We start from the raw sequence: 19,842 nt of genomic DNA, 5'->3' as shown, positions 1-19,842 counted from the left end.
AAATGAGGCAGATGAACTACAAGGATTCTCTACATGGGTCTAGAAAAGAAAAGAGCACCTTTAATTAATTTGCATCTTCCAGTCTCATACGCTGCATCCAGGAATGAATTTCCAAGGAGTTTATTGCCTTAATACCATTATAAGCCTTGCTGTCAGTTCCCAGACATAATCAACATTGGCCTCCCACACACATGACAGATTACGTTAAGGTAATAAAGGAATATTTCTCTTGTCAAAAAACAAAAGTATGTGGTAATCAAGATATGTTACTATAAAGGTAAGTTTATTAAGTAAATTATTGCAATCAGGTGGATTGTTTCAACAGCTGATTCTCCTCTCATTTCCCATAGTGTAAATCATTGTTAGATCTACTAAAACCAATGACTGCACTACCAAAGAATTAAAACGACACCAAAGCATAGCCCAAAGTATAGCACAGAATGTGGCCTTTCTCTTTTGGGAATACTTAAGAGAATCACCTACCCATAATTGCTATGTGAAGCATGTTTTACACATTATAAAGCAGAGATGGGTTCTGGAAAAGTCTGGCAAAAGGAAAGATACTTGATGAAGAAATGTCATGAAGATAGTCATGAAGACTACCACTGCCCAAGCCCACAGTACAAGTAGGTAATTCCTGGCACATAGGTTGCCATGTGGTAGCAAACTGGAGTGTTAAGTCTTGGTTAAAAGGTCATGTAAGCACTTCTAGCAGAAGGAAAGCAAATGGGGGTAATAGTGTAACATCTCTGAGGATGAGGAAGAGCAGATGATTAATGGGGATGAGTACAGCTGGTACATTTCCCAGGACTTGCCAGGTCTGTGAGTAATGCACGAGTGAATAATTGAATGAATAATGCAATAGGCAGACATTTTCTCCCCCAGTTTCTTGACTGGGAAGCTGGGAGGAAATAGCATCTATATATTTGTACCAGCAGGCTTGCACTACAGGTTAAACCCCAAAACAAAAGAAAGTTCAAACAATAAATGTTTCTCCATTAAAAATTTTCATTACAAAATTATATTGAAGTTTATTTGTAAGTACAGGTAATACACATTGGGGGAAAAAATAGTATAGCAATATTTATTATGTACCCCAGTTATTTGTTCTGGGTATTAAGAACAACGGAATTAAATTGCAATTAGTCCAAAGGGGTTCAGAGTACCACACTGTAAAGATGTATAGCAGATCAATAAGGACATCTGGCAATCCACAAATTATTTTAGCAGCTGGTTTGTAAATGCCCCCAGCCACACCAGTTACCTGCTCAACAGCCTGAAACAAAAGGAGCAGTTCCTGGGATTTTTCATTTCCACATGGGTATTTCACAAAGGTGCATGAATTTTCTCATTGGTGTAACAGTGTGTCAATATTAAAAATCAGACACCAATTGGTTCTTGTCAGGTCCAAAGGAGGCCAGAAATCAAAGAGAGATTCCTGGGGTGTGTTAATTTTAAAGTGTGAATTTGACAGAGGCATGTCCATCTCTTTCACTGGTTTAATGGGTTGTCTCTTTCCAAAACCAATCACTGATTGGGTTTTGTCAGACATAGAGGAGGCTGCCCAGGTCCTGACAGGGAACTATTTCAGGAAATTGATACAAACCACTACAATGTGCAATAAAGAAGCTTAATTTAAATCATTATTAGACAGCCTTTGGAAATAACAAGATCATTTCTAGCAACTCCTGCATCTGTGGAACTAACAACTTGCCATCTATTTTTAGCAGAATGTTTTGATGGAATCATATTCAGCAGTAAGGTACACCAAGGCGCTGCATAAAGGCTAGTTAGAAGACCTAAAACCAGACAAACCTTAGGTAAGACTTAAGGAAATAGTGAGTGGCATTGATTTGCAGATTAACTAACATCTATTGGTAAGAAATTTGAAAGTCTGGAATTTATGAATCTTTTAAGTAATAGGAGGTTTCTATAAAAGTGATCTTCATCAAATGCATTCTGCAAAAAGCATTTGGGGGCTTGGTTAACATCACAAAGTTTATGGCTGACTGAAAAAATATGGGTTTACTTTTGGGTTTGAGTTTATTATTTGGGTTTATTATTGGATTATAAGAAAAAGTGGTGCATTTCCATTTTTCAAATCTAGTGGTTATAGTGGGACCCTTTAGGGAAAAAAAGAACCAGGAAAATGGAGCTTAAACAAAAACTGAGATCAAACATTTCCACAATTTTGGTGGATTCGTATGGGGGACATGAAGTCCAGGCTTAACAGCATATTACTGTTTACTTTGGCTCTAGCTTCTTAGAAAACACAAACACAAGCACAGAAATAAAAGTGTAGGAAAACACTTCTTGGACTTTCATACAGTATAATTGTACTATTTGTATTGAATTATCTTTTAGCACTGCAATAGAATTGGTTTTTCTTCCAGTTAAAAACACTGTGTTAGTTAGTCCAGCCATTCTGCTGCCTGTACTGTTTTTTAAAACACAGTACTTCAGTACAGCAGTTTTCATAGCATCTCTCTATGTGTCAACCCACTCATTAACAACACACAGGGGAGCACATGTCTATAATAAAAATCAACTTGCTGCAGCAAAATACTTAGAATTATAAAATTGCTTTCACACAGACTTCATGTAATATTATCAATACCTTCAGCCATCCTCTGTTGAAGAACCACAGGAATTCCTGCCAGAGCTCAGAGAGATCAGTCTGCCTGTTACTCACAAGCTGACCTCATTCCAGTTCTGGCAATAATCAACAGCTGAGTTTAAAAGATGGACAAAACCTCAAAATGTTTTTTATGAATGTGATGCATTCTATACTTTCAGAGGAATATTTGGAAAGCAATCATATTAAGGAGTAAATAATACACTGCAGCAGTGTGGAATAAATCACAGTGTCTTGTCTTTCTCTGGGCCTTTCCTTTATCATCTCATAAAGCACTTTACAGTAAATTGTGAATTTTGTTCCAAGTTTCCAAACAAATAGGACATGCTGTCACATATAGATGTCAAGGTAGAAAGAGTTTAAGCGTATATAAAAAAAAGAACATAAAACCTTACAGACTTTTACAGACATCTAGCTCATACGGCCACTTCAGAAGCCACGTGTGACTTTGTTAGTGGCAATTCTGCTCTCCCAGTCCAGGCTTTGGAAGTAGTAGGCTGTTAGTTCCTAGCAAATTTCCTCCTCCTTTGCCTAATCAGCTTCTTTTCTATTTCTTTTCTCTTGAAATTCATGGCAGTATACCCAAGTGCACTTCCCTCTTCCTTTAACATTCCCGACCTCAGCTACAAAAGCTACTGTCCGTCATGGGATTTGGTTTGAAATAGATTTTAGGCTCTTTGCAGGAAATGCACCTCATCTTTCAGGTTTTTTATGTAATGGACCAAACCACAGTCAAACTGTTGGTAGGAGACAATAAAATGTCTACTACTATGAGGCTTTTCTATTAATTAATTCTCTTAATTTTGTACAACAAGTAAAATAAAATAGGCAGGAAACTGAATATCTATAAATCTAAAACAAAGACAAAAGCTTAGTTTCTATGAAGCCTTACATGATTTTCTTAAGCAAACTGTTTGATATGTTTAGCTAACTTGAAATACAGACGTGTTCCCCAGGAAGTTCCAGGTTATTTGAATGAAATGCTCACAAAGTAAACTAAGTCTATGCAGGCTACAAAGACGCCTGTGATCAAAACCCTGAGTACTTCAAATGGTCAAGCCCTCTCCTTCCCAGGATGCAAGAGGCTCTGGGGATGAAGGCACTTTTCCAGTGTGCATCAAGTTACTGCCCTAATTAATGTTAAGAAAGGAATAAATGATTTATTCTAATTTTCAGAGATTTGAGAGATGAATGCTAAGAGGCAGCAAATTCAGCAGCTTCTGCAGCCATTTCATGTTCAAAGCCAGCGAGCTTTGTATGGATTAGAGGATGTCAGCTCTAAATTCACATATTCCCTGATTTTAAGGTCAGAAAGCCTCTGTGATCCTCTAGTTCATACTAGACTCTAAAGGCTGTAATTGTACTGAAGCAGGTAGGTCAAAAATGGTACTGTACCAAGGTATCTTCTGACATCCCTATGGAATTTGGAGGGCTTGGCAGAGCTGCCAGAGGAAGAGCCATCCTACTTTTTCCCTGTCCTCCTTGGGTTAGTTAGTTCTTAGAGAAACTGAATATATTTTCTTCATAGGTGACTTGCAGTTTTCATGCTTCATAGGTGGCTGGCAGCATTTTTTACACTGCTATTTATCCCAGGAAAAGGCCTTCTGAACACTGCTTGGGGTTCTTCTGGTTGTTTCTAGGTTTTGTTTCTTTTTCCTTAAGAGTGTACTGTTTGAGGCTCTATTATCTAAGTATGTCTGGCTTTTCAATTACCAAAGCTAAAAAAGAACACATGATAACACCTCATAAGTACTCAGTAGAACACCAGAATAGCAGAGCTCCTGCATCAAACTGGAGATGCACTTTATCAGGTTGGGCTTACACAAGGCACCAGTGTTGGAGAATGAATTTCAGATCAATCTAGTGTGTTATACAAGCCAGTAGAGCAATCCACATACACAAAAATCAAATGTCTGTTCCATATGCCACAAGCAACCATGAATTCTGATTGTACAACTCTATTACATCACCGGGGTTGGGCATTTCACTATACAGATGCTTTAATTTCATAGTTCATTAGCACTCCTGCTGTTTCATAAGGCACCAATACTAATTTTAAATAGATTTCTCCATATCCTTCAAAACTGGTTTAAAACTTTAAACTACTAATATATGTGAATTAACATTAATGTTAAATATATACACGTTTTTCCCCATGGTAATACTGAAGTATTACTTTAAAATCATGTTGTTTCTCATTATAAAAAATAACAAAGACATAAAATACATATCTAAAAACTATTTTCTCAAGCTGCAACAGAAGTTGGAAGATGCTTCCTTTCACAGTCATTGCAATGTAATTTCCTCATGAGAACTGGAAATAGAACTCCCTCCGAACATCCAGATTCATGTCCTTGTCTCTTGCATGACTTCCCCATCAGTTCTTTCCTTCCTCTCCCAATTTCTTTGTTTTATTAACTAAATTGACCATTTTTTTCTATATTGTTTTAAAAGAAACAGAGGATTGGATTATGAGTCATTTAGCAAAGAACACAGTGCTTGCATCTACTCTCTGGCTTTTATTTCCTAGGCAGGATGTGCAAGCTCTGGACATGAAGCAGGATTAGAAATGCCAACCCAAATGTTGGATTTGCCACCTACTAACACCCAAGATGTCACCCACCTGCTTGCTCCAATGCAACCATGGTGGCCTGCTCAATTAAGTCCCGCTCGATGAAGCTCCTGAAGTCCTCGCTGTACACGCTCAGGTCTGGCAGCTGGAATGTGTAGATGGGCATCTCCAAAGGGAACTGCTCATTGCTGCAGTCGTTTGCTACATGTGAGCGAGCAAGGGACACTATGGCTGAGCTGGCATGGGAAATCCCTCTAGAAAGACGCTTTTCTGTAGAGAAACCAAGGAGGAGATACAGCCTGTACCACTGCATAAAGGGCTAGTACTGTCAAAGCTGGTGAATGCACATTCATTTCACTAGGAATTTATTCCATGTCATGTTTGCTACCTTTTTCAGATTATTTCCCTACTGTAAAAGATTGCTTGTTCTTATTACAGGTCCTTTTGGTAAGCCAGAGGAACTTGACTTTCCTTCCAGCAAAAAAGACCAGCAGTAAATGTAACAAAATATGAAAGACAAATATTCTTATAAATTTTTTTGTTGATGTATCTTAAGTTTTCAAAGGTTCATTGGAAGAAAAATTTATTGATAAACAGATAATAATCAGTTAAGGTTTTGAACTCCTAATTAAAGCTTACTTTAACGCAACTTATCACTAATAGAGTTTTTAAGACATCTCAAACTGACTAATTGTTGTTTAAAATTAACTTTCTTGCAGTTTGTGAACCTTTTTTTCTCTAAGGGATCAAAGTCTTTCTAATTCTGAGAGTTAAACTGTACTCCCTAAATTATCCTAAATTGAGGGAGAGGGTAGGAGGTTTGATTTTGCATTTGTTTCTTCTCCCTGTACATCTCAGCTAAATCCCCTAAGCAGGGGGACTGAAGTGCAGGGCAGCACCTCCATGTGCCATCCCCTCACTGCCATGCCATCATCCCTCCCAGCACAGCCCAGCTCTTCTGTGCTGGCTGCATTCTCCACCCCTTGGTGCAAACCAAGGTGCTCCTTTCCTTGCTCTGCTCCTCCTTGAACACCCCTAGGTCCACCTGTCAGTCAGACGTGGTTCTCAGACCAGGACATCCTCAGCTACACACTGAGTTGGCAGCACCCACTAAACATCAGATGGACATTTCAGTGAAAAGCCTCTTCCAAAGAGGTTGAAGGGACGTGGTTTTATCCACTGTCCTCTCTTCCTCCCTTTGTTTGTATTCAGAGTTTAAAGGAGTCATAAAGAAGCATCCAAGTTCCTTTTCTTCTGATGGAAGTCAGCAATTTTAAAAATGCTTTACTGAAACTCCTTGGTACTGACACTATTTCCTGTTTAATAGGAGGGAAGAGCCAGCAGGAGAAGGGAAGCCCTTCTGTTCTTTCAATAGCTGCACAGAAAGCCATCACTAGGCTACTGCAATTACCTGCCTACATGACAAGCTGTCAGACCTGCAGATTTTTTTTGGTGCAAACTACAGCTTCTTGAGAAATTCACAGAAAAAAGTTGCAACCCCACAGTCGGAGAGAGAGAGATCTGAAATAAAACCCATAAGAGGTCTCCAAACAAAAAAGCAAATTCTAATGCTTATCATCTTATACTGAAAATTAACTGTTAAAGGCAGTCGACTGATTTTTCTTAAGGTTTCAATTTCTATTCAGCAGGGGACAGGAGGCAGTTTCTGTGGAACCATAAAAGAATGAAATTTTAAAGCTGAAAGTTATTCATAGTCTTCATACACCCTATTCACACTCTGTGAGAGTATGACATACAGATTTTTAAACCTTTTTGTTTGTTTGTTTCAGTAAGCATAGAAAATTATATACAAGAGTGGTCTGTGACATCCTCTAATTAAGTCCTTTCATGATTAGCACAGGACTGCTTGGGGTAAATATATTTTACTTTAATCACACATTCAAAAAAACAACTTGAAGAACTGAGGCAGAGCTCACAACCATCAAAACATGAAAAATAGGGTCTAGCAGCAGCTCTGAGCCCCTTGACAATGACACAGCTCACATGCTGCTGGCACATGGCCTCCTACTATCTGCAGGCAAGCACAGCTCCCAAGCAGACAGGTTAGAGACCCACCTGTCCCCCAAAACCCTGCAGAGGAGCTCTTACCTTGGGCGATGTCATCCTGCCTTTGCAGGCAGGGCCTCTCAGCCTTGGTCACCTGGGGAGGTTGCTCTGGCTCCTGCTGCTTGTAAAACCTGCCCTCATTGAACACCTGGGGCAGGTTGGCCGTGTGCACCTGCCGCAGCTGCTCATAGTCATTCAAAGCTGCTGTCAGGTCCCAGTTCTTGCCTGCAAGACAGCAAAGGAACCATCTGCTCACCTCTGTGTGGGGAGCAGCTACCCCCACCACCCTCCTGGGGCACACCCACCCAGCCTGTGGCATCCCAACACAGCAGCACTGTAGGATGGAGTGTCAAAGCCACCATCCACTGCCCTCCTCTCGTCCACAAACCCAAAATCTATGACTCTGTATTACAGGAGGTGATCAAGGCCAGGACTTCCCTTGCTCAGATTCCTATCAAATGGCTTCAGAAATCAGCAATTAACTCTAAATCCCACTGAGAGGGAGCAATAACTTGCAACTGTGTGGTTGTATTAATAATAAATAATAATTAGGAGCAATGATGGAAAGACAAGAGTGATAGCCCAAAAAGAGTGAGAAACTTTATCTTTCACTTGCAGAACAGCTAGAATGCAAACACAAAATACTTTAGGTCCCTTTATTTCATACATGAGGGAGAATTTGCTCTCCTAGAGATTTTAAAAGCCTTTTAGAAAGCAGGTAATATAGGAGAGTGTTCTGTAACAAAACCTGCAACGAGAGACTCAATCAGTGTGGTGCCATGTCTGTGGAAGCTGCTTGTGGAATCTGTCAGAACAGAATCCTCTAAAGGATTTGCTTCCACCTTCCACTTCAGCATATTGCTCTGACCAGCAACCACAGAGTGCAGGCCAATATCCAGAGATGATGTCTGTTTAGTACAGGTGATGAAACGGGACTTGTCATTTTCAAAAACATGTTGAGATGTCTGCCTGCTATTTTTAAAACAATCCTGCTAAGTTAAAATACAGAAATGTCTACCATTCTTCAAGTACTTGTTTCTAATTGCAAAATAAAAAATATTTAGTAACAAGATAGAGACCCTACAAGTTATATGAGACTATCAGAGCATTCCACAAGCACTTTTCCTGGCAATTCAAAAGTAATCTGATTCTGATTAATACATTATTTATTACACCACAGAAGGTTGTCATTTTATATACTTTGAGAAGCTACATTACCTGAGAAGCAGTTAAAGATTACTTGTTTACACCAAGGAGACAAGCTAAGTATAGTACAAAGCGGTTTTAAACAAATAAAAGAAAGCCTTTTACTGTTACAGTCATATCTGTGAAGAACAAAAACCTAACTGAAGAAGGAAAAAAGAACAGTAAAAACAACTGGTATCTATAGGTAACTAAAACTACCTCGTGTTTTGAAGTACTAACAAAATGCTGAATGGAGAACTGGTATCACTGAGCAAGAATGTTACCTAGCTTCTAAGTGGACTGTAACATAAACCACCATGTGAGCCATATGAGAATTGTTCTGTAATGCTGTAATTGCCTATTAGAACGTCTGTAGGACAAAATGTAAATTCAGTGAAAATTGTCAGAGATACTGGAACAAGAACATGAACTTCAGTAATTGCCAGCATTTGTTCCCTAAAAGTCCCACGTGGAGTGAATGGCTGTAATCCAGCCAGGGCTCTGCTCTAACTTTACACAGATCCCAACCAAGTTACAAAACTTAAATTGGCAGAGCCAGGAGTGCGTTCCCAAAACCAATCAGTCTTTGGAGTAAGAACTGCTTTTCTTTGGTTCTAGCTTTAAAGAGGCACTTTAAACACATTTTTAAATTCTTCTCAACCATAAAAACAATAAAGTAAATTTTTACAAAAGTGAAGGTGGCAGTGAGTGTAATTCTAGGAAATGTAGCTTTCAACAAAACATTATTATTCTAGTATTGGCAATGCTACAAACCCGGGATGGCCAGAACAACCTGGATTCATTGAGTACAGATCCCTGAGTATCAGACCTGTAGAAGTAGAACACAGACAGCATTTCTCAGGGCATTCCCTGCAGTTCCCCTGCTCAAAATTTTTTCATGTTCAGATTCTGAAGCTAACAAAAATCCCAGTGCATGTGCTATAAGCAGCTGCTGTGTGACAGGGCTTTGATGTATGTAAGAGGAAAACAGAAAATCAGCAGACTCACAGAAATCCCGCTGGCCTCAGTTTTAAGCCAAATGCAATCATCTTATATAAAAGCTCTGTCATAAAAATCACACTGAGCCTTCAGAAAGCAGGCTCACAGTGTGTTGCATTTAAAACTGGATTGCACAGAGGCTCTTGAGTTATGCTCCATGGTACATTGTAGCAACTGAACTTCCAATATAGACTCAAAACCTTACAAAAATGAATAAAATTTCTATATCTAACACAGAAATATTTAATTTTCAAATCTGTTCATATCCCTGGGGCTGTCCCCATGTCCTGAACTGAAGCACCAATTCAGCACCAAAGCCCTAAACTTCAGAGAACCAACACAGGAAATTATGATTGGACTCACTTTCCCTAAATTTGCTGGGGTCTCCAAGCATTGAAATGCAAGAAAAACATTCAACCAAATTAAAGAACATATTCGGTACCTTTCCATCTCCATGAAATAGTGTTTTTGAAAATCAGCCACCCTCACTGACCAGTGTGTTCCCAGCTACACTCTCCACTGGAAAGGGGAAAGGTTTCCCCCTTTGTCCCTCCCCATCTTGTTTACACTTTCACAAGTAAATACAAATGACAAATCTTTTGTTTTCCCCATTGCCCATAAAAAAAAGAGGAGAATCAATCAGTTTAGGAGAATTATTAAAGAAAAATCCTAAATTAAAGTAGAGCAAACTGGAGGCAACAAAGACAATTAGAGAAAAGAAAGAGAGAACAAAACTAAGGGCTTTATGAAAGACACAGAGAAGAAATATAAATAGGTACAAAAATTAATGCAGTGCAAAATTTCAAAAATTTGACACATCTAATTAAAAATATGATGTCATTTGGACCACAGGAAAAGACTGCAGAAGTTAGAGGCAAACTGGGAACTAATCAGGAAGATTATTAAATTCAGAAATGTCCAGAGCAGATGATCTGAACAAGGATTTCTATCAGTGTAACAGGTAGGTGAAAAAGTTTCAGCTGCAAGTTACCAACGATATTAGTGGGGCTTGTGGTTGTGGAGATTAACAGAACTAACATTGCCTATCTCTCCTCCTTTAAACTTTGCATTCTAAAAGCTTTTGAATTTCTAAAACTGTATCTTATTACATTACAAACCAAGTTTTGAGATACAAAAAACCCCTGAGTTACGCTGGGTTAAAAATGAGAAAAGTAAATTCCCATAATATGGAAAACAAACACCCCCTCCCATCCAAAGCCTACAGGGCAGGTCCCTCCTTCCAGTCTTGCCCCTTGTCCAAGTCTAAGAGGCATTGGCCTCATGGTTGGGGCAGACTGCACTGAGTCCCTCTTGCCCCTAGAAAAGGGAAAGAGGAAGTCTTCTCCTAAGTTCTGTTTCTGTGTGTTTCCCATGTTCTTCTCTGACATCTCCCAGACCCTGCTCCTCACACAATTCCCTTCTCTATCACATCTCTCATTTTCTTTGCCATCTCCTGCACAGGCACCCAAGAGAAAGGGCCAGTCTTTCCTACCCTCACAGAGGTTATGCCTGAAGGACAAATAACAGGCAAATAATTTATTCTGCATAATTACATCAATTAAATTAAGTCAAGTAAAAGCCTTTGTTTCAGTTTGACAGACAAAAACAACACAAGACTATTTTTTAGATTGTCTGCTACTTTTGTTACACTGTTACTTATCTGATGCACCTAGATCACCGACTGCTTCTTTGTTTATATGACAAATTATTGTATTTAAAAAGGCGTTTCAGGGGCATAACAATGTTACTTCGGTGCACACAATCACATCAGATGATAAGCCCCTGGCAGCACTGTATCAGGAACAATGTGACTGCTTCAAACCACCACCAACACAGTAGGTTTGCAGGAAAGGCTTCCAGTTTTGAATGTCCAGAGAACATCAGTCAGCAAAAAAGCTGGAGAAGCACAAAGTTGATTAGAAAACACAGGCAGTGAAATAATGATCATGGTGCTGGAACCAAATAAACTCACTGACTGCACAGAAAGAACACTCTCACTGAGCAATTGCTTCCTGAACGGCTACATGTGCTACGTGAGTCAGCAGGTGTGCAATTTAACACTCCAAGGTCTCTTCTTTGAAACCAAGCCCTTCTTGTTTGGACCAAAAACAACAAAACACCAAAAAAAAAAAATGCAGCTGAGTAAGGAAGAGAAGATACACTATGGCTGAAGGCTGGTACTGCTGTTTTAATGTCAGAGATAGCAGATGCCTACATAAAAGGGAAATTAAAAAATAAACACAGCTATGCTGTGAAGTTTCTGCCCTAAATAACAGTTCCTTGAATAACAACAGGAGACATTATGAGCCTGAAGAAAAAACAAAGATTAGATAAAACTATATATGGTCTAAGAAGCCACTTAACCATTTTTTGCATTTCACCTCAAACTAGATCAGCAGAGGGTTAATAAACAAAGTGCTAAAGAACAGCACAACTAGGATTCACCTTAGAAGCATAGATAAAGTTATAGACTCAAAGAATGGTTTAGGCGGGAAGGGACCTCAAAGATCATTTCATTGTTATCTTGTCAAAAGCCCCTCTCCTGCTCTCTTGGAGCCTTTCTAGGTAGTGGAAGGTGCTCTAAGGTCTTCCCAGAGCCTTCTTTTCACCAACAGCCCAAGGGTGTCAGAGCAAAGGTGCTCCAGTCCTCTGAGCACCTTCATGGCCTCCTCTGGACATGTCCTGAGAGGTCCACTGGGGGAGCAAAGCTGCATGCAGCACTGCAGGTGGGGTGTCGTAAGGGCATTCTCCATTGCTGTAACCACAGAGCAAAATGATATTTAGTCCTGGGGTTTTTTGCTTCGTTTGTTTTGGCTAAAACATTATATAGCTTAGTGGGGTTTAAACAGTTAATAAATCTGTTGTCTTTTACTTTTAAAATTGGGTATAATGAAAACCAAGAGGATTTTATCATTAATTAGTAGGAAAAGCAAACATGCAACTATTACAAAGTCGCCCCACTCCCCAAGCTTTCAAATAACCACCTACTCCATTATGCTAAAAAGAACATTTACAAGGGCAGCAGGAATTCTTGATTTAATGATAAATGAAATGCTGGAAAGGATGCAATTTGAGATAGGGAACTAGGCAAGATCTAAATAGTAAGGACCACAATGAAAGGCAACTTGCAGCAACATGTATAGATAGGACTTCAGCAGAGGAAATGTTCACAGGGACAGGAAACACTGCCTGGAGTGAAACAGGACCAATGGATCCTATGGGATACAGCCATTATGGGACAACTTCAACTGAGTGGGCAACAAGCTAACTTTCAATCGGAGAAGAATAATCTGAGGAAGGCACTGAGCATCAAGACAGTATCTATGAAATGCAACTGTGAGTGCAACTTGAAGGCAACACCCCAGGCTAATGCAAAGAAGTCTGTTCTTACAAACCAACTGCTAATAAACCAATCCTCAAGTTCAGTTTAAATGCAGGTACTTCTTCCTGTTTGGCATAAAGTAGATTAACAAATATTTAGAGGCAAAAGGTAAGAAGAACTTCAGACGAGCTTTTTTCCTTCTGAAAAACTAATACAAAAAACAGGATAAAATTAGACCATATGCTTTAAACCAGGATTTAATTTTGGTCAATGTTCTCAAAGGAAAATAATACAGCAAGGCTATTTTGTTAACACATGCCTTGTTTTCTGCTAGAATGCAAAGCCACTCTGAACTGAACAGGCAGCTGGAAATGACAGTTTTGCTCCCTGTTTAATGAGACATTGGTAGCAGCTCAGCTTCCTCTTCCCACTGCCAAGCCATCCACAAGAGAACTAAAAAAAGAACCATCTGAGGGAGAGGAGAATAAGAGACTATTTTTGGGGAGCTAGTTTTGTACACTCAATCACATGACAGCACTGTAAATGTCTCTCTCCCTCTCTATGAATTACATGCTTTTCTTTGAATTCTGCTCATATACATTGTTCTTTTAGGAGATGCCTCTGTACTGCAGTTCTATCTTGATCCATGGGGTCAGCCACCTTTCCTGCCCACATTTCATGACTGGAAAGCCAATCCCCCAGTTCCTGAGTTCATGTTCAGCTATGTATCCCTCAATTATGCTGTTTGAAGCTGGAAATAGAAGGTTTTTTTATATAATGGTGGAATACCACATCATTTATATAAATAAATGAAACCATTTATACAAGTCAAAGGGCAACTTTTCAGTTAAATATATTATTTTTAAATCAGTTTTTATTACTATTATTATTTCACCAATCCTCCAGTACCTGATGATTGCCTACACTTGTTGGTATTTTAAAGTATTTCATCCTATGCCTTCCCCCTCTCTTCCAGGGGTCACTGCCTGCACACCTTCTGCTCCCTGAAAACTGAGCTGCTTTCTCCTGATTTATCAATGATCTCCGAGTTCATCCACACATACAACCCTGACACTGTGAACTACATACAGTACAACTTGTTTTAAAGATTAAACTATTTTCTTCAATGGTTTTCTTTCTGCCTTAGGCCACCCAAGGTGCCAGCCCAGACTATCCAGGAGGAAAAGGGACGCGCCCTCCTCATTCCTGGACATTGGAGAAGTTGGAGCTCACACAGCTGAAGAAAATTAATTCTCCACCATGCAGAGCTCTCAGTTTATGCTTAAGAATGTTCCCAAAGCTGAGTGAGCTAAAGGAGTTTTCCCAGTGACTAGAAGGTGCCTTGCACACACAGAGGTGACATCTGGAGAGTCTTGCAGCTGATTTCCTGTTTCCCTGTGACACAATGCTGATCCATTTCTGAATTCACTCCTGCCCAAAGCAGTGATACACACCTGCAAGCATAGGCTGCCTTTCAAACTGTTTTGCTGAGATTGTTTCTGTCACCTGGGTCACATTTATTGTCAAATTGCTCTGTCAATATTAACCAGTCAACTGAGAGCTTTTTTCAGGTCTTTTTAATAGAAATTAGCCAAGGCTGAGAATGAAAGGCTGAAAAGGCAGACCCAGTGAAGGTTCACAAAATGTAATTTCTACTCTTTCACCTCACATACACAAGAATGCTTTCAGCTCTTGAGAGCACATAAACAAGCTAAAAAACCTCAGGAAGGGGCAAGCAACATCTCAGAGATAAGAAACAAAATATGAAAGACTCAGTAAGTAATCATCCAAAAATGAAAGCAAAGACATTTCTAAGGAACAAATAAATGGTTTAGCATGTGTGTATAATCCACTAACACAGAATTGGTACAGCTAATGATTCAAAATTGAAAATTATGAACATTAATTTATAATTAATTTGAAACAGCTGTAAGCATCTTAATAAATATGGAAGTCCAATATTAGACTTTTATACCAGATACCAGCCATGAAAATGTTATATAACTATTATTTTTTAAAATCTCTTTGCCTCTTCATTTCAAAAGAAGAATGCACACTTTCTGAAAGATACATGTCAAGCACAACCAGCAAAATGTTTTCTGAGATAGAGAGACAAGCAGCTGCGCTCAATAAAAAGCTCAGCAGAAGAAAACTGCAGGGATTTTACCAGCAGGATAGGCAGAGAATAGAAACATCAAGTGAGCCAACATTTAGGACAGCTTCTGGCAATGTAGAAAATCTATATGCAGTGTATAGATTTTTAGCTATTTGCACAACAGTCAGTGTGTATTTAACTCACCCACTTGCTGCCGGGACAAACAACACATATTGTGCACAACTGTGCTGTGGATGTAGCAGGACATAATCAAAGAAAAAAAAATTAGTATGTTAAAATAATTGGATCAGGAAGCAGAAGTTGGTATCCTTGATTATCAACAAGATAGTGAAATTGAAGACATTTCTCCCAAGGACAAACAAAAGAAACAGCGCTGACTCCGAAAAGGTGGTGTTGCTCCATAGGAGCACACTGTGAAAATCCAGTCTGAGCAAGTTACAAAAAATAGAATTTTTGAGTGGGTCAGAAAGAGCAAAGGGATACGAGATCATAGAAGGTCTGATCAAAACTTGTGATTACATGGAAATGAGGGTCTACACAAGCATTTTTTTGGCTCCAAGTTCAGTATGACTGTCATTTTTAGGGCTAAGAACAACCAAACTCTGAAAATTCTGGGAAATATTAGTGCACACTATGGACATTATCATTCCAAGGCCAAGTAGAAGGCATTGGCACCATGGTGGGGGGGGATTGCTCTTCTGAATATTGCTTATATTATTGTTAAGAAGCTACTCCATGGGTTTCAGTTCTGCTCACAGAGAACTGACACACTATGAAACTCAAAATGCTGTGAGGGTGGCAGTCCCTGTTGCATCTTTTTTAAACAAATGAGAAACCACTCCATCAATTACTGTCTCCCAGCACAAGATATGACCAGTGTTAGAAGCTGTTACACCAAATGTAACAGCTGAAAGTGCTGAAATCGTTGTCTGAGCACATCTTGTTCTGAACTAGCAACAATCCCTTTTACTTTGAGAAATTCCTGTGTAGGAGGAAATTATTTGGGGCAGATGCATATGTCTATTAGCCTGTCAGAATAATTAGATTGTTTATTGCCTATTTCTTTTTTAGTATGTTCAATGTGAATCTATTAATCTACAGAAATGAGAAGTACACCACAGAGAAACCCTGTTTGATACTTATTTGAAAGCATTGCTCTTTAGAGAAAGGAAAACAAGGTAAGTAACTCTTCTGAAAGACCTCTGATAAGTAGGAACTCTTTAAAATGTTGGCAATGCTCTATCAGTGCAATAACTGACAATCTGTCCTGATATAGCTGAGAAAAATCTTCTCATGTTCTTTTTCTAAAAGACCATCAGACTAAGACAGACTCTAGGCAAGAATGACAGGTTGATCAAATCAGTCAGACAAAACAGAGGGCTCTTAAATATAGCAAGCCTATGCTAATGTTCCTTGCTATGCATTCCAAGGTTTTATTTCACACATCAGATGACTTTGGAAATGCTATAGAATTGTGTACACCTCTGTGTTAATAATCTATTATGCCTTATTTCCCAAAAACCCAGAGTAAAGGAAAAACTTATCACAAATGAAAAACTTTCAGCATACATAAAGTGAAAAACAGTTCTTGCAAAAAGGAGATAGATAACATGAGGTATACTTTTACGTCTGCTGTAGCTGTTCAGTTACTTTGATTTAACGCAGTTTCTTAGAGCACATCAAGATAAAAAATATAAAGCAAACCCCAAACCTCTCAGGCAGCAAGACCAATATAGAAGTTTCAAGGCCCCGGAACCACCTTGCAATTTACGGGTCTCACCTATTCATTTTCAGCCTCCCATCTTCACCATTATTGTTAGCCCACACGAGAAGAAATGAACAAACACAACTATGATGAAATACTTTCAAATATCAATGGTGTCTTTCCACTTTTAAGCCTATAAACCTAAAACAACTACAACAAAAGGCATAAATAGACAGTTATTTTTCTGATACAGCTTCTTAGTTGGTTTTCAACCTAGCCACTTGGCTCCCATGCTGTGGAAGTTCAGGTATGCATATTAACTACTGGGACCCAAAACTACCTCTGGTGTCTTTATCACTGTACAGTAAATCCCTTTCAGACTGAACTTCAGACTAAACACAGTGACCTGAGAAAATTTTACAACTACTTTCAGGCAGATGAATATGAAAATTCAGCTAAAGTTTCCTCCCTTCTCTCACTGGCACATAAACATTTAGGGCTTGACTCCTAGTAACTTAAAACACAGCTATCTAATACTAAGAAATTTTTAAGAGTTTTCTTAAAGAAACCTGCCTTAGTATAATCTATGGTCATCCTATTACAACAGTTGACTTGGTAAAAAATACTAAGAAATATCTGTTTCCGTAGACCAGAGCTCTCTTGTTATGACTGGTTCTTGGTTTAAACAAGCAGTGAAGGCAGGAAATGGCTGTCCCCCAAAAGTTTACCTTCCAGTAAGTCTCTTGCCAGACCTGGCTCTGCCCCTGTGGACCGAACAAAGTCTGACAGGACTGCATCCATATCAAGAGTCATGTGATCATTCAGAGGTGCTGCCAGACATGCAGCAGCAGTTGGATTCACCGGCTGGCTAAAAGGTCTCCATCTGCCAAGGAGAAAAACAAACAGGGTTTAGAAAATACTCCCAGGTGACATAAACCACATTTGCCCTCTGTTCCCTAAACAAGACTATTAAAAAAGCTACAACATACAAATTGCAGCATATTAAAATAAAATGCATTTGTCATCCATCTCTGCCTTAGCCTAGAGCTGCTGATCACTCACACTGGAAGCTTTTCTAGATCTTAACATTTCATACTTTTATTGATTTTTCTTATGTGCAGCTCATAAATAGCTTTGCAACTTGACTCCAATTCACCAAAACACAAGATCAGTTAATTAAAAGCACAATCACCAGATCATTGTCACTGCTCATAAACCGAGGTTTAGCAAGGATTTAAACATCTAGAGCTCTTTTGCCTTACTAATACTAACACACACACAGCAGGGCTTTGGATTTTTTCTTTTATTTGCCTTGCCAATAGAGCTTCTGTAATTTATAGATTCTCTCCTGTGCTGGGTCTGGCTGGGATGGAGTTAATTTTCTTCTTTCCTTTTCTAGAACTGTGGCTAAACCAGTGTTCATAATGGCTGATATTACAGTAATTTATGAGGCTTATTTGTTTTATTTCCTTTTATTGTGACCACTGCTGTAGCTGCTGAACAATTTTTACTGTATTTATGAGTAGTCCATGGGGAACAATCTTACCAGGGTGCTCTCCTGGGGGCACGATCACCCAGGGGTTAGGAAGAAGATCTTGTTTTGCCCCAAGTGAAATGTGACATTGTCTGGCATAGGAAGTTTTCTTGCCAAATCCATGGCCAACAAAAATATATCTGATCTACTGCATTTTGCATCTGATTTTCATTCCTGAAAACAGGAACCTCTGCTTTCTAGGCAATGCCCTTTACAAACATAAAATAGAAATTAAAGCAGGCACCACAAGAGGAGTTTGTGCTAGGCAAGCTATTAAAACAGCTGGAATTTAAAACAGTTATCCTAAGCATATTTCCAGACTTCAACCCTGCCCGCACTACCGCTGAAATAGTGCAAATCAACGAAAACAGGATGAAATTAAACAATACACTAGGTAAGGAACAGCTATGTTTTACTTTCATTCTTGTTATTCACTGGTCAAAGTTTACCTTTGGGCATGAATTGTACTTTTCCTGTTGATTCCTCCTCACAGGCTCCACTGCAACTTTACCTCGTGCCAAGGGTAAGGACTGGCATGAAGATTTTCTTTTAGCGGCAGATGATGTTGATTGGCTCTTGCTTGCACCACAGCTACAGGAAAATAAACTGTGAAGGAAATTGGAAACCAATTAATTTCACTGTCCCCCACATGAAACAATCTTTTCCTATTTCATGTGTAATTACCTGGTCATACTTAGCCCGAAAAAAGGAATGTGTTTGCTTTCTTAGACATTGCCTTTATCTGCAAGTACATATTCCTGCTACAATGCAATCATTTAGCTTCTGCCTCCAGATGGTGGGGTCCTTCTTAGCCTCATCCATGGGGACTGGCCACTAAACCCAATTTAGTCCAACAAACTAAAAGTTTGTGGGATAGAAAATCACAGAATCATAGAAACTGCTACAGTTGGAAGATACTTTTAAGGTCACAGAATCAATGAGGCTGGAAAAGACCTCTGAGATGATCAAATCCAGCCCATGACCTGGCACCACCTTACCTATCTAACTAGACCATGGCAGTAAGTGCTATGTCCAGTCTTTCCTTAAACATCTCCTGAGAATGTGACTACACGTCCTGCCTGAGAAGCCTGTGCCAATTTTCATCAAGAAAGTCATCTTGATGTCCAGCCAGAACCTCCCCTGGACAAAAAGCCACAAGCTCTTACCCTGTCACTCTTGCCTGGGAGAAGAGTGACACCCATCTCACCACAATCTTCTTTCAGGCCAGAGCAATAAGGTACCCCTGAGCCCCTTTTTCTCCACACTGAACAACTTGAGCTTCCTCACAAGCTCTTCATCAGACCTGTGCTCTGTGGATACCAAGTCCACGTTTTTCAGGACTGTTGCTAATTCTACCCACTTCACACTCTTTTGGCCTCCACACTGTACCATACCGTATGTTTCACATCTTTTATGTTTTTTATACAAATGTACCATTATGTTGGGGCCACATGAGGATAGCAGGGGAGGTGATTTTTCCCCTCTGTTCAGTCTTGATGAGACTCATCTGGAGTATTATGTCCATTTCTGGATCCACAACACAAGAATGACATGGACACACTGGAGTGAGTCCCATGAAGGATCACAAACTACAGTGGATCATCTCTGTGCCAGGGAAACACTTCTAAAAGGTAATACTAATGAACATGTAGCAACAGAAAGAAATCTGGAAACACTGAGAAGACTAGTTAAAAAGGAATGCAGATA

General features: G+C 39.3%; 1 protein-coding gene across 1 annotated transcript in view; it reads right to left on the bottom strand.

The window, feature by feature from the left end:
• The window catches only part of OTUD7A (OTU deubiquitinase 7A), a 37,247-nt gene extending 18,575 nt beyond the window's left edge, over positions 1–18,672 (bottom strand). The window contains exons 1-4 of the mRNA XM_062501416.1: positions 18,647–18,672; positions 17,330–17,484; positions 7,317–7,499; positions 5,259–5,477 (exon numbers count right to left, since the gene is read on the bottom strand). Of these exons, the coding sequence (XP_062357400.1) occupies positions 5,259–5,477; positions 7,317–7,499; positions 17,330–17,484; positions 18,647–18,672 (583 nt within the window). The remainder of the gene's footprint in view (positions 1–5,258; positions 5,478–7,316; positions 7,500–17,329; positions 17,485–18,646) is intronic.
• Between the last annotated feature and the right edge of the window lie 1,170 nt (positions 18,673–19,842).

The sequence above is a fragment of the Cinclus cinclus genome, chromosome 13, assembly GCF_963662255.1.
Source record: "Cinclus cinclus chromosome 13, bCinCin1.1, whole genome shotgun sequence".
NCBI lineage: Eukaryota > Metazoa > Chordata > Aves > Passeriformes > Cinclidae > Cinclus > Cinclus cinclus.
The sequence above is the reverse complement of the archived record's forward strand: the minus strand, read 5'-3'. Positions and strand labels throughout refer to the sequence as shown.